The 26,725-nt window shown below is 41.6% G+C and overlaps 1 protein-coding gene across 4 annotated transcripts; it reads left to right on the forward strand.

The window, feature by feature from the left end:
- The first annotated feature begins 290 nt into the window (after positions 1 to 290).
- On the forward strand, positions 291 to 25,764 carry hk1 (hexokinase 1). Of its 4 annotated transcripts, none has more exons than XM_062561791.1 (21): positions 291 to 471; positions 1,532 to 1,694; positions 1,772 to 1,929; positions 2,072 to 2,194; positions 2,279 to 2,374; positions 2,612 to 2,711; positions 3,279 to 3,462; positions 3,561 to 3,716; positions 3,795 to 4,028; positions 4,332 to 4,473; positions 4,602 to 4,758; positions 4,863 to 5,008; positions 5,115 to 5,234; positions 5,355 to 5,450; positions 6,133 to 6,232; positions 6,460 to 6,566; positions 6,681 to 6,850; positions 7,164 to 7,319; positions 7,425 to 7,512; positions 24,220 to 24,365; positions 25,106 to 25,764. In XM_062561791.1, exons 1-21 carry the CDS (start codon positions 409 to 411, stop codon positions 25,251 to 25,253), a joined length of 2,853 nt encoding a protein of 950 aa, XP_062417775.1. In that variant the 5' UTR covers positions 291 to 408; the 3' UTR covers positions 25,254 to 25,764. The 4 variants fall into 4 exon arrangements, with proteins under 4 accessions (XP_062417775.1, XP_062417776.1, XP_037340596.2 ...); XM_062561792.1 differs by having other exon boundaries at positions 6,684 to 6,850; XM_037484699.2 differs by lacking the exons at positions 24,220 to 24,365; positions 25,106 to 25,764 and adding exons at positions 7,941 to 8,086; positions 8,232 to 10,994.
- The last annotated feature ends 961 nt before the right edge of the window (positions 25,765 to 26,725 follow it).

The following is a 26,725-nucleotide window of genomic DNA, read 5'->3' on the forward strand; positions in this document are numbered from 1 at the left end:
TCTTTTCTTAAATATCTTTTGAATGTCGGGTCTCTTATCAGAATATAAAGTTTGTTGTGCAATGTTAAGCTGCTCAACAACTAGTTGCAATGCTGCTTATTGAAATATTCAAGATGAAGATTAAATGGTTTAATAATATAAAGATGCGTTAGTGAATCTGCACTGAAGGTTGAGTGTCGGTCCGACTCAACTGGAACAAAAAGAAGATCAGGCTGGGCGGAGACATTGGAGGAAATGATGGAATCAAGGGGCTTGGCTTGTTGTTAATCATTGAGTTCTGCACAGTGGAACAAAAAAAGACTATCAGGAGGAGATACACAGATCTGTATTCCAGTAGTTGCACATACTTTTGTTTCACTACCAAACCAACTGGAAGACTTTTAATGGTGGTTTGTTTTGCACATCAAGATGTTTGTCGTTCATATCGTTGCCTCCTTCTTCTCCAAACTCCAAGAGGATCCGACAAAGAAGGTAAGAGATTCACCTCTGCTTAACTTTTGTTACAGTAGCAACACAAGACACTACTGCTACAAACAAGCTGTGTGTGACAAGGATTGCTGCAATCCATTAAAACTGTAGTCCCATTTAAAACTTCTACAGTGAATTTGCTAAATAGTGTATGGCCTCGAGCATTTATTAATCTGATCTCATTACTGTAAAACATTGTATATAGAAATCATGGCAAGTTCAAAGAATGTATCAGACTTTAATTTTGTTTAAAAAAATGAATGCGTGCTTCTAATTCATTGCACGAATGTAGTGCTGCAACAAAATTCATCAAGGATGAAAAAATAAATAATATTTATGATCTTATCCAACGGAAAAGCAGCAGTCTGTTCTGCAATAAGACGATCACGCTGCTGTTATCATTAGTTACTGTGTCACCGATCGTTTGTCCTGAGCAATGATTAACATTCCTCCCCACCAGTGTCCCCATACGCCTCTTAGTGCAGATGGGATCAACACACTCTCTCTCAGGGACAAAGTATTGACACTCTCCCATGGAACACTGCACACACACATCCACACGTACACAAAAACAGTGTGAAACACAGCCAGAATGACACCCCCTCCCCCCTCCATCACCGCATGACACAACTGTCAATCAATACGCGCCTTTCTTGAGAGGATTATTTATACACTTTGCTCCTGTGCCATGTGTGGTTAAAAAAAGAGTCCATAGTCTCCTCTGTCTCCTCTACCTTCAAGCGACACTCCTTGGATTAAGTCAGTGCACGCCACAAAATGACCTTTAAGCTTTTGATACAGGTGTTACATTTGAGTCGAGCGCAGGCTGCAGTGACTCTTGTGACATTACACGTGTTTGCCACACAAACCTTCAAGATAAAACAAACAAGTATTTGCTGAAATTGGTTAACTCTTCACATTAAGTCCAAATCTTCATAACAATAAGGATTAAGATTGAGTGTGTAACACATTTCTTCAGCTGCTGCTCTTTGTTTATTACTTTGTTGTCCGTATCTTTTTTTGTTTGCTTACCGTTCGCGCTGTTTCACCCTTCTCCAATTAGGTGGACAGGTTTTTGTACGCCATGCGTCTCCATGACGACCAGTTAAGTGACATCTCGGCTCGTTTCCAGGCTGAAATGAAGAAGGGCCTTTCAGCGGAGAGCAACGCCGCAGCAACGCTGAAGATGCTGCCAACACACGTCCGCTCCACTCCCGATGGATCAGGTAAATGTGGAGAAACACAGAACACATACATGCAGTACAGATTATACATCGTACCCCCCCCCCCCCCTGTGCTGCAGAGAAAGGGGAGTTTCTGGCGTTGGATCTCGGAGGCTCCAGGTTTAAGGTGCTCCAAGTTAAAGTGGGAGAGGCCATGGGTATTAACAAGGGAGGAGTGGAGATGGTGGAGAAGACCTACGCCGTACCCAAGGAGCTGCACCTTGGGAGAGGAACAGAGGTACGGGGCAAATGCAGAGGTCAAGGCCAATTAGTTATATCAATGTAAAGAATTGTGGAAAAGGGTGGGAACAGCAACAGAGAGTTGGTTCACATTTTGAACCGACTTCTTCTTCTTATTATTATCGTCTCTCCTTCTCTAGCTATTGGACCATGTTGCAGAGTCTCTAAAGGACTTCCTACATGAGAAGAACATCAGTTTGGAGAAGAAACATCCCCTAGCGTTTACTTTCTCTTTCCCCTGTGAACAATCCTCCTTAAATCAGGTAATGACGTTAAATCCATCTTTCAACAAACTGCACCTGAAGTTTATCTTACGTTTCACTATCATTTCATTTCTTTCTCTTTAGGGATTATTGTTAAACTGGACTAAGAACTTTCGGGCTGGAGGCCTTCAGGGTAAAGATGTGGTGCAGGCCCTCAGAGGGGCCATCGACAGAATTGGGGTAGGATACCTGTATTCACCACAGTACACATCTGTAAATGTATACTCACAAACTACTTTTCATGTATTAGACACCAATACAGGAACCGAGAAATTACTAATGAATTACTAATTACTAATTAATTTGATGCAAAGGTCATTCTTCTAAAAATCACACCCAATCGCATCACTTAGATACTTCTGTTTGTCTATGAACTGATGTGTTGATGATGTTATTTCATAATCCCTCAAACTGCAGGGTATTGACGTAGAGGTATTAGCCATGGTCAATGACACCGTAGCAACTATGATGACCTGCGGTTTTGGTGACCAGCAGTGTGAAGTCGGACTCATTATTGGTGAGTATAAAAATGAAGGTCTAATAATGTCATGTTAATTATCCACCAGCTCTTAAATCAGACCTTTTCACTGGAGCTTAGCTGCAATGTTACAAACAATTACTACCAACTCTGTTGTATTTCGATAAGAGAGCACACTTTATCTAATGGTTACACACGTTACCTCCAACTCCATACACTCATCTTTTGGTAGGTCGCACTGCATTAATGCCTAATCAGAGATTCGCTGATGTCGCTAAAGGCACTTTGTTTTTAAATGTATTTGTGTGTATTTGAACCGTTCTAATGCTCTATCTGTATCTTTGTGTCAGTCTTGTCTTCCACAATTCTGCAATTTGTCTACAGGGATGGACAAAAAAACACTAGCTGTGATGAAATAACATTTTTTTTTTCTTCTATATGATTGCTAGTTTTGTACAGTAGATTCAATTTAAATTCATCATCATTTTAAGGTTAGATTAGGTTAAAAATGTTGTGATTATTTAAGGTTAAAGTTCAAAAGAATGTAACCAGAGGAGTTTCTTTGTAAAGTAAAACCATGGATATCATGTATGTTTGTGTGACTAGGTACTGGCACTAATGCGTGCTACATGGAGGAGCTACGTCACATTGACTTGGTGGAGGGAGACGAGGGCCGGATGTGTGTGAACACGGAGTTGGGAGCCTTTGGAGACGACGGCGCTCTGAAGGATTACATCACGGAGTTTGACAGGGATTTGGACGCGGCCTCCAACAACCCAGGAAAACAAATGTGAGGAGAACAGCATTGCTTTTCCTCATAATATGATGTCATCATTTGACACCATATAAACTCCAAACCCCCTGTGCTCCCCTTTCTCCTACACGCAGCCTGGAGAAGATGGTCGGTGGGATGTATCTGGGCGAGTTAGTGAGGCTGGTTGTATTAAAGATGGCGAAGCTCGGGCTGCTGTTTAAGGGACACGTGTCTAATGCCCTGAGGACTAAAGGGACAGTAACCACTGAACATGTAGCAGCCATGGAGGAGTAAGTCATCTTGGTCTCTGCCTGCCTGTGTAACTTTCTCCGCATAAAACCAAATGATTCATTTCATGTCTATCTCAGGTACAAAAATGGTCTGAACAACACCAGAGACCTTCTCACGGATCTCGATTTGATCCCAACGTTTGATGACTGCGTTGCTGTTCAACATGTCAGCACCATAGTGTCCTTCAGGTCCTCGAATCTGGTGTCTGCCGGACTGGCTGCCATCTTGACTCGAATTAAGCAAAACCGGAATTCGAGGACATTAAGGATCACTGTAGGTGTGGATGGAACTGTGTACAAGATGCATCCACAGTAGGTTATTTTTGGAATATTCAACAAAATTAACATCCTATTTCTGTCTGCACATTATTGAGATATAGTATATTGAATTATCCCTTAATGGCAATTACTTTAATTCAGACTTACATGGTCAGGACCCGTAAAAAAGCTTTGTAGAGATACAGTTGATCACATGCTCCTCATGGTGGATATAATAATTAAGGCTTCTCTTTTGTTTAATGAACCTGCCACGTGTTGCCGTCCAGTGGCAGTGGCGTCAATGCTGCTGCTACGGATGACCAAGAGCCACTTAACAATAGCCTTCTTTCATTTCAGGTATCCCAACCGGCTCCATAAAGTAGTGCGGCGGCTGCTCCCCGAGTGCCACGTGAGGTTTGTGCTCTCGGACAGCGGAAGCAGCAAAGGAGCGGCTTTGGTCTCGGCCGTGGCCCAGCGCCTGGCTTCACGAAGGCGACAGGTGAGGATGCCGCACGTGTTTTCCGGGCCATAATGTATTTTTGCTTTTTTTTTGGTGCAAATGCATGCATTTCAATTCTCAATGCTAGAACATCTGGTGATGTGAAGTATCTCTTCCATTTGTCGCAGGTGGATGGGATGCTGTCCCTTTTCAGACTGAGCCAGGAGCAGCTGCGGCTGGTGAAGACCCGGATGAGGACGGGGCTTGAAGCAGGATTGAAGAGCAAAGGCTCCTCTGCTGTCAAGATGCTGCCTTCTTTCGTTTACCGTACGCCTGATGGCACGGGTAAGCACCCACAATAAAGACCAATTAAAATTGACCAAGAAGAAATGTATCCGAATCGTGTAAAAGCTGTTCAGTTTTACACACGCATTTGTTGTGCTCTTCAGAGCATGGAAAGTACCTCGCGTTGCATCTGGGAGAAACAAACTTCCGAGCATCGCTTGTGAAGTTCAAAGGTCTGCAACATAACTCACGACTTTACAACAAGATCTACACCATACCACTGGAGATGAAGCAGGGAAGTGGAGAGGAGGTAGGATATGAAGTTCTTGTGTTAATTAATCTAGACAGAAGGACTGGCACTGGTAGGAAGTTAGATAACATGAAACCAGTTCAAAAGCCGTTCTGTCTGTTTCCAGTTGTTTGATTACATAGCACAGTGTGTGGGAGACTTCCTGGACTACATGGGGATGAAGAAGGCTCGTCTTCCTGCGGGCTTCACCTTCTCTTTCCCCTGTGAGCACACAGCTGTTGACAAGGTCAGTGTGGATATTAGAGAGTAATTTAACGCTTTTTTTAAAATGTGGTTTTATTTTCTGACGGCTAACAAACAGCAAAAGGATAAACATCCATTTTGTGACTGCTGATCTGGCCCTTAGGGCACGTTGATGAGCTGGAACAAAGGTTTTAAAGCCACAGACTGTGAGGGACACGATGTTGTCAGCATGCTGAGGGAAGCCATCAAGAGACGCAACGTGAGTAGAAGCGCACAACCATCCGTCCGTAAGATTCAGATCTGTCATACGCTTGGTGGAAGCAGCTAAACTACATGAAACTACAAAATAAAACAGGAAAAAGCCTAAACCGTGACAAGATTCTCTGATAACTAAGAATGATGATCTGGGTTTTGCCAGATGAGATGAAAGAATGAAAGTTTGCAATTTTTCCTATTTGTACATGTTTGTTTATGTAAAATGCACAAAACCTCACAATGAAATTAATATAGACTATATTTATATGTACTGTTGGGCTTTTTTCTAGAAAAACAACACAGCATTGCAATACAACTCAACCCTATTTTTACCTTTATTTTTTTTAAAACAGCATTAGCCTTTTCTTTTAGATTTAATGTTATAGATGGGGCTTCAATTGTTGTCAAACATTCAGGCTTCCTCGTGTGGCTCATGCTTTGCTAATTATTTGGCCTCCGTAATAAAACCTTCTGTGACCCTCCTGTAGGTCCCAGCCTTGTCTTACAGTACGATTAATGGATGCTGCAGCATGAACTAAATGACTGTCCTTCTTTACTGAGTGTGTGTGTGTGTGTGTGTGTGTGTGTGTGTGTGTGTGTGTGTGTGTGTGTGTGTGTGTGTGTGTGTGTGTGTGTGTGTGTGTGTGTGTGTGTGTGTGTGTGTGTGTGTGTGTGTGTACCTATAGGAGTTTGACTTGGACGTGGCTGCAGTAGTCAATGACACAGTGGCGACCATGATGAGCTGTGCCTATGAAGACCCTCGATGTGAGATTGGACTGATTGTTGGTATGAGTACTTACATCCCTTGCAACATATTGTGGCTATTTGTCAGTAACTTCAGACTTTTGTGCTTGTTTTCCAGATAAGACTTTTATTTTGTTTATAGTTGTGTTTAGTCATGTGTTTACGACTGTTAAGGTAAAAATACAAGAGTGCTGTAATAAAAAAAATGCCCGTTATTGTGTGTTGCCAAACACAAGCTACTGAGGTGACTAATGGCCTCTAATTCACAGGAACTGGCTGTAATGTCTGCTACATGGAGGAGTTGAAGAACATCGAGAAGAATGAACAAAAGACAGGAGAAAGAGGAGAGGGGACGCCCGAAGGAGAGGAGGAAAAGGTAGACGACGTCTCATACAACACTCAAAGTGCTGTGTTGTTGTTTTATAGATTTTTGGAGGATAAACCACACATTGACCCCATATTTAACCCCATTGTTTGTTTCTGTTCTCAGCAGGATGATGGTGGGAGAGAAAGAGAGGGAACAGAGGGCCATGCTGGCATACTGAAGATGTGCATAAACACAGAGTGGGGTGGTCTGGGGGACGACGGCTCTCTAGATGACATCATCACACCGTACGACATTGAGGTGGACCAAAACTCTCTGAACCCTGCGAAACAAAGGTAATACACCCTTACTCGTTGTGTGTGTGTATGTATGTCTGCGTGTGTGTGTGTTGACCTCCCCATTCTTGGTCATCAAAGTGTATGTTTTGTGTGTGTGTGTCTCTTAGGGGTTCTATTTTTTTTTACGTGTCAACATTTTTCTTTTGATCATGTGTTTTGTCCTCATATTGCATACTTCTGCATATTGATATCTATGAATATTGATGTGTGTCACGCTTCAGTGATTCTGTGTGAGCCGTTTGTAAAACTCGATGAGGTGTTCTCGTGGTCTATGCGGATCTAAGGCTTTTGTGTCTTTGTGTTCATGCAGGTTTGAAAAGCTGACAAGTGGGATGTATTTAGGAGAAGTTGTTCGCCAGGTATTGTTGGATTTAACCAAAAGAGGATTACTCTTTAGAGGACAAGTCTCTGAAGCTTTAAAAACACCTGGAATATTCCGAAGCAATTACCTCTCACAAATAGAGAGGTAGGAGAAACTGTGTGTGTATTCATGTACACACCTTTATACTTTTTATGCGGAAGACTGTAAATTCTGGCTTTATTTTACTGTTACGTTGTTGTCTCCCCCTAGTGACCGCCTGGCCCTACTGCAGGTCAGAACTATTCTCCAACAACTGGGCCTCGGCAGCAGCTGTAATGACAGTATTATTGTCAAAGAGGTAGAAGACAAAAAACAAATAAGCAATTCTATCTGATGTTTGTTGACGAAACAGCTGTTTCAGTATAGTTTCAGACTTTAGCCAACTTTTAAACCTGCATGTTTTTAACTCTTTAACTGCAATATTATGGATACTTACACTTTGTTATATTCTAACTGATAACTGGTACACAAACTAGATATATTTAATGTAAACATATTTGATATTTTTACATGAATTATAATATAGAAATATAATACTTTTTTCTCAAATGTGGGTAAGAGGTTAAGAGTTCACGTTTTTGTCAAGAAGCCATGTGTTCTGTTGCAACATCATTTTAGGTTTGAGTAAGATTCATTTAATGGTTCAGCAGTCATATAATATTGTCTGGCTCCGCAAACAGTGTGTCAAGTGTTGCAATGACGATAATGGTGTTCGTTGTTGTGCAGGTATGTGGGGCCGTGTCACGTCGTGCGGCCCAGCTGTGTGGGGCAGGAATGGCGGCCGTGGTCGATAAGATCAGAGAAAACCGAGGACTGGACCATCTGAACATCACTGTAGGGGTGGACGGGACACTCTACAAACTACATCCACAGTGAGTTATTTTATCTGTTATAGTCAGGGTTTGTTTCAGGAACAAAAGCATTTTTTGTTCTTTTAAAAAAAATGGTTTCCTCTTTTATTTTGCTTCATAAAATATATATATATAAATCTCTTTCTTCTTCTGTTACTGTTTCTAGTTTCCCCGGCATCCTCCAAGAGACTGCCAGGGATTTGGCTCCTCAGTGTACTGTGACCTTCCTGCCATCAGAAGAAGGCAGTGGGAAAGGTGCCGCCCTTATTACAGCTATGGCCAGACAGAAGCCGAAGATGTAACTTCACACGACTGAAAAGAAAAAGGTTTCCCCAGTGCTGCTGTTCTCGTCGCTGCTTATCGTCTGGTGGAGGAGACGCAGACCGCCATCATTTGGAGCCTCACATATGAATGGATTTGCCAACAGCTTCCTTTACGCTTGAGAACAAGGTTCCTCACCTAAAGAGCATAAAACGCGCAGGTTTTTAGCTGCATAATCCCTGTGAACACAGCCGTGTGTGCTGCTCTGAGAAGAAATGGAAGCAATGCTGCCAGCAATAAAACTGTTGTCATTTATATTTAAAGAAGAGGATTAAATTAAACAGATTTTTGGTAGTTAGAAAAACTTTTCTGGTTCAAAAGTTCCTTTTCTTATTGTGGGCTCTGTATTAGCAATGGAACCTACGTACAGTACAAATATACAAATATGTGACTTGCTAAGTAAAAGTAGTTGTTCATTTGCACCCAGCTAACTAGGCTACTTATGTTTACAAGTTTTCAAACAAAATATATACAGCTGTCATAACCATCACCATGGTAACTGCAATATAAAGCCGATAGTGAGCTTTAGTTGTCCAAATATGATCCACATTTGGTTTGATTTTCTGAAGAACTGAACAGTCTCTTCACCTCTGATGCACACACACACACACACTCAAAACCCCCAGCAAACAATTAAACCCCAGTAATTTGCTTAGTCATTCTTTATTTTTTTGGACCCCATGATTCTTTCACTTCAACTTGATATATTATGGCTCTTTATTTAATTTTGATCTATTTAGAAATTGTGGCATGTGTTGTACAATGAGAGACAAAGAGAGGGTGTGTGTGTTTCCCTGTGAGTCAGCACTACTTTAGTATTGATGAAGGGCAGAAGGAGGTTTGGAATGCCGCTGACTGCATTTTCCAAAAACATCAAAACAACTGGACCTCTGTTGGGTCATTCTGGACTGACCCTCCGTCCTTGTGATTGCCTGTCTGTCTTTCTGTCTGTCTTTGCTTCTGTGCCATTTGTCCCGTCTGTCTGCTTCAACCGTCTAACTGGAGTCTTGGTGTTTGGTCTGTTTCCCTTGAACACTGTGTAGGATTAAATATCAGTACAGACAGAAATATGGAGAAATCTACTAATTCAGAAAAGTGATCAAATAATTCAGCTGGAGTTTTAGAGGCGCTGATCAACTTTCAGTCTAAGGAACTGAATTATGAGGTCAGGCCTATTGTGTATATTTGTGAATGTAATGGTAAGAATACTAAGCAACTCATTTGTTATTGTGTTGCATTGTCGATTCCAACTTCAGATTTGACAATATTGGATACTGGATACAATCCAGAACTACTATCAGTGCAACGATTAGTGTATTTATGAGAATCCATTTATGACAGTTTAGATGTGTTGAAGATGAAAGTAGGGAGAAGGCAGAAGACAACGCAAAGAAAAACCAAATAGAAGAAAGGATAAAGGAAGGAGAAAAATTCTAAGTCATTGTGCAAATGGAGGAAGGAAATGTTTTGAGAAAGGATGTGTGCTAACGGGAGTGAAACAGTAGCTAATCCATTAGGGATTAAGATGCTAGAATGCCACCAATTGAGGGCTACGAGGCACACACACACAGTGATCATGGTAATCTCTTACTGTCCTAGTGGTGACCTAGTAGCTTCACAGTTAAATCACACATGCGCTCACTCTGCAGCTTTGATGCAGCAAACACAGCTGGTCTGCTGAACCAAGCAGGCAGAGGGAGTGAATGATAGGAACTCTGTCTCCTTGGATCTCTCTGTCATTCTATAAAAACTCTCTTCTTTTTTTCATCTTAGCTTTAATTTGAGTTTAAAAACTCATATTCACCTACGTTTTCAGAGTTTCAAAGTCTTCTTGAATGAGGTCTTTTATACATTACATGTCTTTCTGTGTGTGTGTGTGCGTGTGTGTCTGCATGTGTGTGAGTTCAAGGCTCTGTGAGTAGGTGGGTCGGTCCCTCTGTCTCCGCTGTGTGCCAACAATAAGAGCTTTGACACACAGCGATGGCCACTAGTTGAGATGCTGGTTCGACCTACGGGCTGGAGTCCTTTTTTCAAAGGATTGTATTCTGTTTTTTTTATAATTAAAACTGAGACTGAAACTCCCTTTTCAGGGAGCTGAGGCGTCAGGCTGCACCGTAGGAAAATTAGACAAAACATCCTGGTGATGACAACAGTTGCTTTTGTTGATGCTGGCTCCACTTGATCATGGGACAACTTTGTCAACGAAGATAATTTAGTAATCCAGATTATAAAATAATAACTTTTGCTGGAGTTATATGTAATGAGTCTGTGGAAAAAGATTTTAAAAAACTATCTGCAGATGGATGATGAAGTGAAGAAGGAGGAGGAGACAAAACCCAATTGTGTAGGTAAACCTCAACTGCAGTTTGTGAATGTTGTGTGTTGTCATGTATCAAATCGCCGAAGACACCCACCGTACTTGATGTGAGCTCTTTTTCTGCTCTGCGTTGTGCTAATGTCTTACACTATAGCTGAGCATGGTGGCTAACAATAGCTTGTAAATACTACCTGTACTGTACATTAAGCTGGCTTGTTGAGTCCTGTGCTGTGTAAGGTTCGATAATTATTACACTGTACATGTGTCACAATAAAAGCGTGTAGAAAATCACTTGATATTTGACTGATATGATTAACTCTTTGACTGACACAGATGACTTCCCTACACCATACATGTCACAGTATTAGGGGCCGATTTCATGAACTCCAGTGACGAAAATACAGAGGCAACGAGTAGTTCATTGGACAGAACACACCATAGGTGTCTCGGCCTCTCCATGAAGACTTAACTGCATTTACAGTGTATCCTTTGCCACATTGCTGCAATTTAGATAAGGTTTTTACAAACGGAATTGAATCCATCTGACATATAAACCCTTATAAAGGATTAAAGCTCATTTCTGTCAGTGGTTGTTCTCTGGGGAGGTCAGACAACAAGAAGCTGTTGTAATAATGACGTCACGTCTGGATTTGATGGGTTGACTCTCCAGATGGTGGAGTGAGTGAGTGAGTGAGTGAGTGAGCGATGGCTTTCTTTCTACCTGAGCTATAGGTATAGGTACTTTGTGCATGAGCAAAACCGGTCTTATTCAGATTGTGTGTATTACTCAAAACCCAACACACTTCAGTATGTTCTGAAGTGTATGTTCAGTAAGAGACATGGTGTAGTCATAGGTTCATTCACACGTTTATTTCACCCTTCAAACTTGCGCAGAGGTCGGGCAGCTTACCTCAGAATGACATTTTAGTGAAAAGCTATGAACTATACTGTCAGTAATTTTCCCACTAACACCCGCTGGATAATATGTAACTTTAGAACTTCCCCAAACCCAAATGCTCTCCTTACCTTCTGCCCCTCTTTCTTTCGCTGTCCCCACCCCCTCCCCCTCCCAAATTAGGCCTTCCCTCTCTTTTTCTTTCCTCCTCCTCTATCATTAAGTTGGCCTCCATTGAATCAGCAGGCGCAGCCAATCACAGAAATGGCCATTCACCATCGGTAACCAATGAGCTCAGAGATAGTAGAGAGCTCGTGTTCTGTCCCTCCCTGTTTCTCTCACCCTCTCACTCTCTCTCTCTGTGTGTGTGTGCCTCCTGCAGCTAAACTTGCTGTCTCACTCATGCTTCCTGGCTTCACTCACATGCTCAGAGAAAGAAGAGCTGAAGAGTCTTAGCAGCACACGAGGAAGCGGTGTCTATTTTAAACCACAAAGGATTGTGCTAGATATCAGAATATCTCGTGTGAGAGATTGTGTGTACAATCTCCAGCCAGAGCAGACCTCCAGTTACTTTGTTTTGCCTTTTTTTATTTTGGATTCCTCCCCGTCTAACTGTGGGTGGCCGTGTGTGTGACAGAGAGAAAGAGAGAGTGTGTTTGAGTGAGTCTGCATGATTGTGTGAGGGAGCGGGGATCAGGATGATTGCGGCCCAGCTACTAGCCTATTACTTCACTGAACTCAAGGATGATCAGGTTAAAAAGGTGAGTGCTTTCTGGTTCTTCTGCGTCCATTTTTGAACCGCACGTCCTACAAGGCAGACCGAAGGGAGAAGAAGCTGGGGTTGAGAGGTAGAGGAGCGCATGTGTTTGTAGAGGTCATTGAGTTTACTCATACCACCAAACCTCGACCAAAGTTTTCCACTTCAGTGAACATCAGAACATTGTTGTCCCGTGATGCATCTCTTGAAGGAAGTGAATAAAAACTGAAAGCATGTCAGGAGTGAAGTGCAGGGGTCATTTCACTTTTTGTTTTAAATTGACTTTGCTTAGTGGGACGTGTCAAACTGCACATGGGTCTCCTTACACACTCATGTGGGTGAGACATGACTCACAGGTGAGCCATTGTTGTCGTGATGTAGGCTGTTAGAGGTGTGGCAATGATGAGATTACTAGAAAGATAGAAATCGACCGATTATTTTAGAGATCATCAAGGTCCTGTCATGTTTGGGTTGAAATTATACTTGTGTCTCCAACATGGAATACGAGAAAAAAAAGTATGGCTTTAAAGTATGATTGAATATTAAAGGTTCAAGGTGGAAAAAATAGTGAGTTAAGCGCAATGAATGTGTGTCTTTCATAACTTCTCTGCTGTGCAACTTCTGGTGTAAAACTGACTGGGCCAGTTGTGTGTGTCACAGTAACTGAGTTTTTCCAGACACTCAACAGTTCCCAGTACTTTCGGATTAAATGTGTCATTACATATCTTGTATAACTTTGTCAGGAAGTTAAAAAACTGTTTTTACCTCATTTGTGTAATCTTATTTATCTTTGTTAAGATATTTGCCTATAATACTTGTAATATCCTGACCTCGTTATATTTATTCCAAAGCTGTGTCTTCATAGTTGCTATCAACATATGGTGCATGGTTCCTTTAAGGTCGCTCCCTGATGATGTCACACATCCTCACCGACTACAAATTCTGCATCAAACTCGTTTTCTCTGTTCCTTCCTTCATTTCCCTTCTGTCTGTTTCCAGTTTCTCAGTATGGTTACGACTTTATTCACACAAGGTGACAAAGCTGTTATTCCTAAATTTAAATCTGTGAAGGTACAGCAGGCGGGATCTGATATGATAGAACATCTCTCTCTCTCTCTCTCTCTCTCTCTCTCTCTCTCTCACTCCACCTCCCTAAAATAGGCCAGCTTTAAACCATGTGACAGGAGGAAGGCTAACACACACACACACACACACACACACACTGTGCCAGGTGTGTGGCTTTTCAAAGGTCGTCTGGAACGTCTTGTAACTATCATGATGTGAAGGAATACAACCACACATGAAAGTTAATGAAAAGGAACTCACTAACCTGGTATCCGACAAACTGTGTAGCTGCAGAGGAGAATCAGCTGAATACTCAACACCTGCAGTGCCCTTGACTGTGCTCTTTGTTTACACTGTGTGTGTGTGTGTGTGTGTGTGTGTGTGTGTGCGCGCGCGCGCATGTTTCATTGCTTCCTAGAACAATATCAGGGTGACCGGGAGGCATTGTAGAGAGGAGGAATGCAAACAGAAAGGACGGGAGGGAGAAGTAAAGAGACTGAGTGTCTGTGATCTTACTTCCTGATTCAGAGAAAGTTGCGTGTTGAGGTGGAAACATGGCCCTCACAGAATCATCCGTACATTTTAACACACCACAAAGGCCTCACGTCACCTTATCAGGAAATTTTAAAAGGAAAAGTGGAAGCTCCTATTTTGGTTAAAGGAATATGACTGGTTTTCAGTATTTTGTGTATTTATGTGATATTTAAGAACCGACAGCAGAGGCCTGAGCGGTGATGTCAGATGATGCCCTGCTATAATAAAATGCTTGGTCATGGTTTCAGGCTGCATAGTGCTAACTCATGCTGATGCTAGTTCATTCAGATTTCAGATTTACCCTTGGGAGCTGTGGACTATGCCTACTTTTAATCAGCTCCTTTGCACTCTCATTCAATTATCTAATTAATAACACATACATTTTTTAATGTAGTTTATCAACCCGATCAATGTTAGGTCTTACGTGGTCAATGACTTGGTTCACTTTATTTAAAGGAGCTTTATTTACCCTTCTGAGCAATAATATTGCAGCACAAACTATTTTTAATGTAAAGTTGTGTGAAGTAATGTCTACTTGAGCAGAGAATGAAGTCTCTCTGTATTTTATTCCCAGCTGCATTTGCTTCCAGTGCATATAGCTGCATGTTAGCGCGTTAGCTCACAGCTAACTGCGCTGCACTGCTCCCAATCGGCCGTTACAACTGAAAATTCATTGCAATCTCATTGCATTGTTTTGCTTCTTGATCAAATCTTCTGCCTACATTACCCACAAACCAACTCTAACTGCAGACAGTTTGGTTGGACTTTAAGGTGTGTTATGCTAGCAGCGGTTAATGTAGCTTTCGGCCTCTAGCTCAAACATGGATGAACTCAATTGCAAGTGCAGACTACACAGTTACAGACTAGAGTAATGATTCCCATTGGAATCACCTCTCATTACGAGGATGCATATCTAATACGATCATTGTACGAGGTGGTAATTTGGGTCCGTGCAAAGTTGGGAGACAAGCCGGAGCTTTCTTATTTGCTGTGCCTATCTACTCCATTGTATGTTATATTTGAAAACCGTAGATATTTCCATCTCATAATCTACTGTGGCTTCATTTCCTCAGTTTTGGCAGCTGACCTGGGTCAAACCGACCTCATTGCACACAGCATATGCAAGTGCAACAGGCTCTATTTGTCATTGGGGCAAAGTGTCATGACTCGGCCAGATGCCATATACAGTATTTTACACCGTTTAGTGGGTTTGCTACTTCATACTCTTCATTAACTCTATTCATCCCGTATTAAACAAAACCTAGGCAGAAAAGCGATAAAATGATAAAAAATATTCCTGTTTATTGAACACATATACAAATTTTCTACCAAGATCAACCAACCGAGATTTAAATTCTTTTAGAATTATTCTCCTGAATAGCGTCATATTCTGAATACATTTGTGCATGGATTTGACAGGTAGAAGGTGCTGTATTTTTGTGCATTGCGAAAGATGGAGCACGTAGACATGTGCTGATTTGCATGTGTGTGTGTTTATGGTGTAATTAAATAGCAGATGCTATGTTGTGTCAGGGCGTTGTCAAGCACGGACATGTCTGTGGTGTTTAGACTTCTCTTCAAACCATCATGTAGACCTCAGTTTACAAAAGAACTCAGGGTGTGTTTTAGACCCGTCGAGCTGGTTTACTTTTACAGAATTTGACTGCTTCTGAGCTGATGGCTCCTGTATGACAGGACCATGTGCTGATGAGGTTTCACCCCAGAAGCTGATTCTACATCTAGCCGGAATATAGGGAATGTAACACATCAGTTGGACAGTTAGGTTCACATCTGCTACTCTTTATCCACGTTGACCCACAACTTGCTTACACTATTTAAACATGACTGCATGGTTAAAAGAACACTAACGTTTTGTCTTCATGTTTAGTCTCATTCATTGTATGACAAAATCAAGATTGGTTCCTTCACAATGGTTTTATATGCAAACCCACATGTTCATATCAAAACCTGCGTATATTTCATTGATTGCCTTCTTTTTATTTTCAATAGAGTAGACAATAGAATTGTGTTAGATGTGAAATCTTTTTATCAAAAAACATTGTTTTTGTCCGTCTAACCACACATTTAAAAATAAATAAATAAATAGAGTTTTTTGTTCAGCAAACGTTCTATACCCTCAAACCCAAACTGGCACAGTCCTGAACCAGTTACCAAAGACCAGAGCTGTAATGGAAAATGACGTGTGGCTTCCACAACAGGATGTTAGAACATTCCTGTCCGTGTCCGCTTAAGGGAGTAATACTAGTAAATTCTCACTTTGACGTCACAGGTGCATACAAAACATTGTGTGTGAATAATGAGTAATGTGAGAATTTTGCGTGTACTATTATTGTGTGTGTGTGTGTGTGTGTGTGTGTGTGTGTGTGTGTGTGTATATGTATTTATATATATATGTGTATATATATATAAATTCTGGTTGTCATGAAACCACGCTCAACTTCCCTTACTCCACAAAGCAAGTCATAATGAACATGACATTCGACCAAAGGGACTCTTTCTATATGTGTGTGTATATGTGTGTGTGTAACACTTCCGGATAAAGTGGGTCTTTGCATCATTGTAGGGGGTGATGCAACAACGGATTTCACCAAGATTGTTTAATATCCTGTTCCCGAAAAGCAGAACAGCTCAGGCTGTCAGACAATCTGCCACTGTTTATAGAGTGGGCTTGATATTACAGTATGTGACAGACATGCTGATAATTACTTCAAGGCGCACCTATTTTGTCTCTCATGGCCTCCTCCTTATCATATCTATAGTAAAGTCACAAAGAAGGCCTTGATAATAGAGCGAGTTCCCTTTTCTTCCCGGACTGGCTGTGTGTCATTAGATATTGACAGTGCAACACAACCACATTGCACTCAAACAATATAGACATAGTTGTGTTGCTTTGCGGCTCTGGTCCATTTGTGGGTTAGGCCCAGCTGGGATCAATTAGTGCAGGGAGTGGATTTATTATCATGGATGACTAAAAGCATTACAGATTGAGTATTTTCAGTATCGTCATGATTACACCTAATAAAGACGTTCATTACTAAATGGGATGGATATGAATTATAGTATTGCTGTGGTTAAAGATTTCTGATGTTTTAATTAATCTCAACGCCTCTTTTATCTAATATTTATTTGTAGATCGATAAGTACCTGTACTCCATGCGTTTCTCGGATGAAACGTTGAAGGAAATCACGCAGCGGTTTCGGATGGAGCTGGTCAAAGGACTGGGGCGCGACACCAACCCCACTGCTGCCTTGAAAATGCTGCCAACTTTTGTGCAGTCAATCCCAGATGGCTCAGGTTAGTAGGCCCCAGCTCCTGAACCGTAGTTAAACTGACCTCCATGGAGTCAAGAACTTCAACATCAGTGTCAAAGCAAGTTTTTCTATTTCAGCACTGACAACAAAAGCAAGGCTGCATAGTCCAATATGAAAAGAAAATTGTAACTTACAAATGTGTCACTATCATTTCTTCCTTCTTGGCCGTTCTCAGCATTTGTACCTTTTTGCTTTCAAAATAAAAAATTGTATTGACTCGACAGGGACGACCATTTTCACACCACTCGGGTCTTTGTGGTGTTTCATTCAAAACATTTTAGCAGAAAAGCATAGTGAGCAGGAGTTAGTCTGTGTTAGTCTGTGACTGTTATGTTTTTATATATATGAAATAATGATTAAAAAAACATAAAATGTCTGCATCTTCTTACTGTGACCCACTACAGCTCTGTTCTCACTAATCTTGAACCCATGATTGTTTTTTAACAAACTGGCCTCGGGGTATTAAGTTCTTTTCAGATACATTATCAGTCTGCACAACTGAGCTGACCTTGCATTGTGATCTGCACAAAAAGGTTTTGGGGGGCATGATGTCACAGTGTGAAAGAAAACCGGTGGTTAAATATTTCCAATGCTCTTAAAACCCTTCACTCAGAATCAAGCTATTGTGAGTTTGTGCAATGTTTACGCAGTGAGTTTGTGTCTGCTTTATCATCTGTCGTTAAAACCATTGAGATATCTTAGGAACATTACCACGATGACGTATGAAAAGCCGTGGAAACAATATTCCAGATAATTCTTTATCAGAAGAGACAAAGAGAGACAAAATGTCTGTTTTCAAGTGAATGTCAGACACCTTTAGTCTTGTTACTGATTGCAAAATTACATTCACCCCCCTCTCTCTCTCTCTTTTGTCTTCCCTCTTCTGTCTGACAGAGAAGGGAGACTTCATTGCGTTGGATTTGGGCGGCAGTAACTTCAGGATCCTGCGGGTCAGGGTGAGCCACGAGAAGAAACAGACCGTTCAGATGGAGAGTGAGATCTATGACACACCAGAGGACATCGTTCACGGAAGTGGAACAAGAGTAGGTTCATACTGACAAACACGCACAGAGTCTCTTCAACTTGATCTGAGACAACTTCTCACTCTGCACATCTGTTCTGTTCCAGCTGTTCGACCATGTTGCAGAGTGTCTCGGTGATTTCATGGAGAAACACAGCATTAAAGACAAGAAACTCCCAGTTGGGCTGACCTTCTCCTTCCCCTGCCAGCAGACTAAACTGGATGAGGTGAAACTTATTATGTTGATTTAGTATTCTTCTTCTTCTTTGTGACTCACAGCACTTTTCAGGTATTATTATCTTTTAGTCAAATATGTGACAATTAACATTCTGTCTCTCCTGTTTTCAGGGCGTTCTGATCACATGGACGAAGCGTTTCAAAGCCAGTGGAGTGGAGGGAATGGATGTTGTCAAACTTCTCAACAAAGCTATAAAGAAGCGAGGGGTGAGTCCTCACTTGTGTATCCTAGAGGATTTCGTTTGATTCAAACTGGGATGCAGAATGGCACAGATGACATTAAACCTTTGTGCGCTTTCATTTGTTCCAGGACTACGATGCTGACATCATGGCGGTGGTGAACGACACGGTTGGAACGATGATGACCTGTGGTTTTGACGACCAACGCTGTGAAGTTGGCATTATTATTGGTATTGCAGCAATGTGCATGGGAATAGTCAAGAGTGCATTTGACACTGTTCAAGTACAATGGAATTCAGTGGTCCAATCTGAGAAGCAGAATAAAAATGAGGTTAAACCGTAGCAATGTATTTCTGGTTCATTAGGTACGGGCACCAACGCGTGCTACATGGAAGAGCTGCGTCACATCGACCTGGTGGAGGGGGATGAGGGCAGGATGTGTGTGAACACTGAGTGGGGGGCCTTTGGAGACGACGGCCGGCTGGAGGACATCAGGACAGAGTTTGACAGAGAGATCGACCGAGGCTCTCTCAACCCTGGCAAACAGCTGTAAGTCATACCCAATCTATTATTAGTTTTTATTCCAGTCTCGTTCCTATCCTTAAGCTGCGAAGGAACACTTACCTTACTCTCCTGAGTATATATTTCTGGCAGCAATTGTCACCAGTCTATGAATGTGTGTGTGAATGCTGACTTGCGTGTTGGGTGCTACATAAATGCAGTCCATGTACATAATTCAACCCTTTAGGTTTAGTTCTCCAGGAGTCTAACAATGCAAGACTCATTCAGTGCTATTGGAAAATATAGCTCAGCTATGAATAATTACAATTTCCCCTCAGTTGCTTAACACTCATCTTGTGTCATCTTTAGCTATTCTAGAACAGGAATGAATGGGTTTGGAGGAGTCTTGCTTTACGCACCTCTCATTTGGCCTTTTAATGTGTAGATTTGAAAAGATGGTCAGCGGCATGTACTTGGGCGAGCTGGTCCGTCTGATCCTGGTGAAGATGGCCAGAGAAGGCCTGCTGTTCGAGGGAAGAATCACTCCGGAGCTTCTCACTCGAGGGAGGATTGAGACGAAACAAATCTCCGCCATAGAGAAGTAAGTCACACTTCATGTAAATATCACCCTTTGTTGTTTTTGTATATTTGTATGGATCTACATTACACAACTTTGAAGGAGACATTATTCCAGCCCGTCATTGTTGGTTTGTCTGTCCTGTTCAGGAGCAAGGAGGGGTTGAACAAGGCCAGAGAGATTTTAACCAGCATTGGAGTGGATCCCTCAGAAGACGACTGCATCGCTGTGCAGCATGTGTGTATAGTTGTGGAAATGCCTATATTTGAATCTTGCAGAATCTTTTCAGAGATGCCACTTAATGTAGCATTTCTTTATTCAAACTATTTGAACTATTGCAATTTTAGTAGTATTTGTATGTTTTTTGGATTTTCTGTTCAAATTTTTGGAATTGCAAACACGACAACATATTTTAAATCTATGCTGAAGTTACTGTCTGAAAGTGGTTCAAATACAACACACGTCTTTATCTCATTACAACATTCATTAAGTTTGAATTTGCTGCTGCTGATGAATTCGTCTCCTTCAGGTTTGTGCCATTGTGTCTTTCCGCTCTGCCAACCTGATAGCGGCCACGCTGGCAGGCATCCTGCTGAGACTAAAGGAGAACAAAGGCGCGGCACGCCTCCGGACCACTGTAGGGATCGACGGGTCGCTATACAAGATGCATCCGCAGTGAGTACAAGGAATATTTACTTCATTCCTTTATGTTGTATTACTGTTTTGATGTCAAAGGGAGTTGTGATTTGTTGTCAGGTGTTCCGATGTGGCTTACTACATAATTTAACCCTTTTTGTTTTTAAATGTTCTTAAACGCTCTTCTATGTGCCTCCAGATATGCCCGTCGTCTTCATAAGACAGTCCGTCGCTTGGTCCCGGACGCAGATATCCGGTTCCTCCTGTCCGAGAGCGGCAGTGGAAAAGGAGCCGCTATGGTGACGGCTGTCGCCTACCGACTCGCCGAACACTCTCGAGAAATTACCCAAACGTTGTCCGAATTCCGCCTGACGACAGAACAACTGCTGGAGGTGAGGACACGGAGATAAAGAAGCGTTTGCCTTGAACTGTGCATTTTTCATTGCTATTGACACTTTTCCTAAAATTCCTCCAGGTAAAGAAGAGAATGAGGATAGAGATCCAAAATGGCCTTTCAAAAAGCACTCAGGAAGCTGCCACTGTCAAAATGCTGCCAACCTTTGTATACAGCACTCCTGATGGCTCAGGTAACACACACACACACACACACACACTTGCATCTATTGGTCAGAGAGCAGCTGCATTATATCTTCTTATTATATCTTAAACACGTTGATTTGGAATTTTCCCATTGATATATTTTTTTCATCTTTGTAAAAGGAACATCTTTTGTTACAGTTTAATAATATTCAGTCACTGATTCATCTGTTTGTTTTCCTATTGTAATTTTTCAGAACATGGCGATTTCCTGGCTTTGGATTTGGGAGGAACCAACTTCAGAGTTCTTTTGGTCAAGATTCGCTCTGGCAAGAGGAGAACAGTGGAGATGCACAACAAGATCTACTCCATTCCTTTAGAAGTGATGACAGGCACGGGAGAGGAGGTGAGATCCATCAGTTATTGGACCTGCGTTGAATGGACTGAAGTGATGTAGGCAATGCATTGTAGCGAAAGTGAGAAGGTTTGGTAATTGTACTGTAAAGATCAGCATAGTTCAGTAGGAATCGGGGATGTGACGCTCTGTGGTAAGTGGATGGGGCAGAGAAGAAGGTTGCTAGGTTACAGGGAGTCTTTAAAACAAAGATTTGAAAAAATCCTGTCGCCTTTTCTCCTCCTCTACTTGTTTGCATGTTAATACTTAATTGTATTTATTCATATAAAAGTTTATTATTTTAAGTTAACAATATTTCTGGTGTCTTCCTGCTTGTAAAGCCCAGGACAGGTAAAAGTGTGCATATGCACTTTTACCTTTTTTTGGTGGTCGCTTACAGGTGGAACAGACTTGGATCCAATTTGTGCTTTACACCAGTAGCAAATAAGCAAACTTCTCTCTCACACTCTCCCCTGCTTGTTTTCTTTCATTTGTGTTTTTATATATGATATATTGCTCTATCTTTACACCCGTTTGCAATTGTGTTTGGCATCGTTTCATCATTTGGGTGTGTGAGAGAGAAAGTTGTGCTCCCTCAGCAGTTCCACTGCTTCCCCCCTAGGGGGCACCCTCCGGGCCTCTGCGTGTGTCGTAATGTCTTCCCGGTACGGCGTGTGGTTGAGATCCTCACTTTCAGTCCAGTATACAATGTCCTCGGGATTGTAGCGCTGTAGTGATGGATATTTGAATTAAGTGGCCTTGCTACTTAACTGACGCACATGAACAGATTTAACACCTTTCCCAATCCCGGGTCTGTACTGCCAGCGAACCAGTCCGATAACAACTGTCTAAACAAACCACTAAAATATGTAAATGACAATGCTGCATCCACAGTGACACAACATTTCATTATAGTGTTAAAATAGTGTCTTTAAATAAAATCTATTTAAAGCCCACAGGGATTATACATTTTTTCCTATTTCTCCAGATACTGTATTTCTAATTAATCTAGTGATTAATCTAGTGAGTAATTAGTATTGAAGTATAATACTTCATTGTCCTGTCTTCTTCCAGTTGTTCGATCACATTGTGCAGTGCATCAGTGACTTCCTGGACTACATGGGGATGAAGAACACTCGTCTTCCTCTGGGCTTCACCTTCTCCTTCCCCTGCCGACAGACCAGCCTGGATGCTGTGAGTGCACAGCTCTCCCTTCCGCTCTGACACGCTGAACTGTCTCGTTCTTCCCTTGTAGAGGGTTGTAAATCTGCTGCGTCTGCAGAATGGGTGCACTGATGAACACTCTCACATGAACGGTTTTCAGCAATACTGTGTTTCATGAACACAAAAGTGGCGTTTTCGGATTCCTGAGCTGACCAAGAGCTCCATGTAGCCTATGAAAAATAACAACAACAATCGTTAACTGTGCGTGTGTTTACGTATTCAGGGCATCCTTGTGACGTGGACCAAGGGCTTCAAGGCAACAGACTGTGAAGGAGAAGATGTGGTGGGTCTGTTGAGGGAGGCCATCAAGAGAAGAGAGGTGAGAAATGAGCAGCTTCATCCCTTCGTTACACATCTCTCTGGACTGTGAAGTTGCATCACGTTATGTGTTGCTTCTTTAGGAATTTGATCTGGATGTTGTGGCCGTAGTGAACGACACAGTAGGAACCTTGATGACCTGTGCCTACGAAGAGCCCACTTGTGAGATTGGACTAATTGCTGGTTAGTTAACCTTTTTTATTCCCTATTTTTTGGTAAATATTCAGTTCTGTTATCCGCCTGACGTTTCTGTATGTTTATAGGCACTGGCAGCAATGCGTGTTACATGGAGGAGATGAGGAACATTGAGATGATTGATGGAGAGGAGGGCCGTATGTGTGTCAACATGGAGTGGGGGGCTTTCGGAGACAACGGATGTCTTGACGACATTAGGACAGATTATGACCGGGCTGTGGACGACCTCTCTCTCAATTCAGGCAAACAAAGGTGAAAACAGACACACAAACCCTTTACTTCATGGTCTTAAACCCTTATTAATGTCTTCCAGTGTGTGTTGATTCATGTGCATGTTTTGTGTTTCAACAGATATGAGAAAATGTGCAGCGGCATGTATCTTGGTGAAATTGTGCGAAACATCCTAATAGATATGACCAAGAGAGGGTTCCTGTTCAGAGGACAGATTTCTGAAACACTGAAGACAAGAGGCATCTTCGAGACAAAGTTCCTCTCACAGATAGAGAGGTAAGAATAAGGATTACCTGCTTTATGTCTCCTCAAGAAGGCAAAAAGAAATCTGGACTTGTCTCATCTGGCCAAGTTATGAATACGACGCCATCAGCACCAGTAGATTGTAGCTCATTAGCGCCGTTTGTAGAACAGCATTTCAGCACTATAATCTTTACCATTTTGAAAGACAAGTTTTTCTTTAACTGAGATGAACTTCTCTTTTGCTGAATGCTCATTTTTCACTTCTTCGTCTTCTTCCAGCGACAGATTGGCTTTACTTCAAGTGAGATCCATCCTGCAACACTTAGGGCTGGACAGCACCTGTGATGACAGTATCATAGTTAAAGAGGTAAGGTGTAGATGCAAACTGTATGTGTGCCCATAACAAACCATTATATCATAAGATAATAGTTTTTGGGGAATTTCAAATCTGGCAACTGAGTGTACACAGTGGTCACTGGACACTGCAAGAATCTGAGCCACACAATATATTGTGATCATCTTGTGAAATATGTAGGCATACGTCACCCTTCAAGTGTCAGAAACCGATATTTCTGTTGAGCAAACTGTTGCAGTTACAAGTGTTGCAATGACGATAATGGGTGTTCGTTGTTGTGCAGGTATGTGGGGCCGTGTCATGTCGTGCGGCCCAGCTGTGTGGGGCAGGAATGGCGGCCGTGGTCGATAAGATCAGAGAAAACCGAGGACTGGACCATCTGAACATCACTGTAGGGGTGGACGGGACACTCTACAAACTACATCCACAGTGAGTTGAATTAGAAGCTGAATAAAAAAATGTCCACAAAAGTGTCTTAGAATGCGAGATAAGATGTAAACATGGAGACCAGGCTGGACTTGTCGGAAGGATTTGTTGACACTTGTTTACATTCCACAAACACAAGCAGGCTCAAGCATTTAACCACACAGGGATGCACTTCTGGCCATTTAGCACCTTTTCATATACAGATGTAAGATGTTTCTTTCTCAGGTATCTCATGAGAAAAGTAATTGTTGTTGTTAAGCTGCCATACCTGCTTGTCTAAATCTCAGAAACCGCAGAATTCTTCTCTATTCAGTTACATATTGCTATTTAAAAAATATATTGTTGATTAATCCCAACTGTTAGCAGTACATTTTTTTCCATCTTCAAACTTCTTGTCCATTTTCCTGCATGGAAAATACACATGAACTGATTTTCTGAGTCTGATTTTAATGTTTTAATGCAAAAATGATTGAATGGTGCATGTCTCATGCATGCAGATCTTAACGGGCGATACTTTATTTACAAACTAATAGTGAACAAAATGGGTTGCTCAGAAGAGTCTGTGCCTTTTTATTGAGAGAGATCTTACTGGCTTTTACAATAGTTGCTTATCTTGTCAAACGTGTAAAATTCTGCTCTCAATTCCTGTCTTTTTAGCGCTGCACTTTCTCTCTTTTGATTTTTGGTACAATACTCATCACTTCACTGTGTGACGTGTTGTCAAATCTTTTGTCCCCGTCTAGTTTCTCTAAGATCATGCACCAGACGGTGATCGAATTAGCTCCTCAGTGCAACGTCAACTTCCTGCTGTCGGAGGACGGAAGTGGGAAAGGAGCTGCTCTCATCACAGCAGTGGGCTGCCGACTGAGACAGGAGCTGAACAGCAAATAGAAGATATCTCCTCCTCTTCTTCTTCTTAACTCCCCACTATTGACCCAGAGAGGACGAGATTGCTTTCTCTGCTGTCTTAGGTAGCAGAGAGTCAGGCCTATGTTATAGTTGGATTATCTTCAAACGACCATTACCCAGACTCTTAGGATAGTTTGTAGCTGAGATAACTAAACTTATCTATATAGATAACACTCTAATTAAACTCCTGTAAAAAAAAAAAAAAAAATATGTACAGGGCAGATCGAAAAAAAAGTCCACACGTGAGCTGTTTATCATCGCCATATAATCCTCTGAAAACTGCAGTCTTATATAATGTACCAAGTACAATACTTGAAAGATAACCTCCATAAGTATGCCAGAGAAGCGTCTATCCTTACGACATGTTTAGTAAAGGCACGGACATAATAACGCAGCTTCAGACCAAAGTTTCTGCTGTTTCTAAAACAAAGGTGTACAAGGGATATGAGGGTTAAATAATAATCTGTAATGAGGGAATATTTTTGCTTTAAAATCTTGTCCAGATATATGTTATACATACATTGTTGCTATTTATTTTATTTTATGTATTTGCCGTTGAAGAGAAATGTTGCTGTCGCACTTATGAGGCTTATGAGAAGAGAAGCCACCTTCAAAGACCCCGCAACCATCACCTTTACAATGGTGGAGGATTTAATAAACCAAATCAAGCAGAACGGTGACAAAAGAGCGATGTTGAGCATGACTGATCTGCTGGAGATGTCACAGAGATGTGCTTGTTAAATGTGCACATTTTGACCAATTCCATCGTAGCCTACTTGTATGCTAAGTAGAAGTCCTGTTGTTGGCTGTATAACAACGGATGCGTTTTCATTGTTGTGAATATGTGCTGGCTACTCTCATCATTAAAGTGATGCTTATGTAAGGAGAACGCGGTGCTAACTTACAGTAGATGCCATCCGGACAACAGTGACTAACACTGGGGATAAGAACAATATGATAACTGCAACTTTAACAAGAATGTAATCATTTCAAGCTTCTCACTGTACTCATTTCACTGGACTCCTTATGCCCTTAAACTCAAGAGGTTGTTTAAGTAAGATACTGTAAAGCTCATGCAAGTAGCACAATTCATGCAAAAATTAACGTTTATTTTTCTCTGTAATAAAATATATTATTGCTGTTAATGATTTAAAAAAAACACTGGGATATTTTTTTTTTACATTGTAGACACTAACAAAAGTTTTTAGAATAAGGAAACTGGTTAAAAGTTGTGGTGCAGCAATGTCCGATGCTACAGAGTTCTGGCTTGTGACGGATTAGCACCAATCCAAAACTTCCACATTCAAGTTTAGTTTCTATTCCTACCTTAATCCCATGATGAAGAGCTCCTGTCTTTATTGCCTTCAGATGTTGGCCAAAGTCGTATAACCATCTTAAAACCAGCCCCAAACACGGAGACACTTTAGACTCCTACATCATTCCTTTTCACTCCT

Source organism: Pungitius pungitius, chromosome 4, assembly GCF_949316345.1.
Source record: "Pungitius pungitius chromosome 4, fPunPun2.1, whole genome shotgun sequence".
In the NCBI taxonomy this organism is placed as follows: Eukaryota; Metazoa; Chordata; class Actinopteri; order Perciformes; family Gasterosteidae; genus Pungitius; species Pungitius pungitius.

Coding starts and splice junctions, on each gene's coding strand:
- hk1 (XM_062561791.1), top strand. CDS start 409: ATGTTTGTCGTTCATATCGTTGCCTCCTTCTTCTCCAAACTCCAAGAG. Junction 472..1,531: donor AAGAGGATCCGACAAAGAAG/GTAAGAGATTCA, acceptor TTCTCCAATTAG/GTGGACAGGTTTTTGTACGC. Junction 4,029..4,331: donor GTGTACAAGATGCATCCACA/GTAGGTTATTTT, acceptor CTTTCATTTCAG/GTATCCCAACCGGCTCCATA.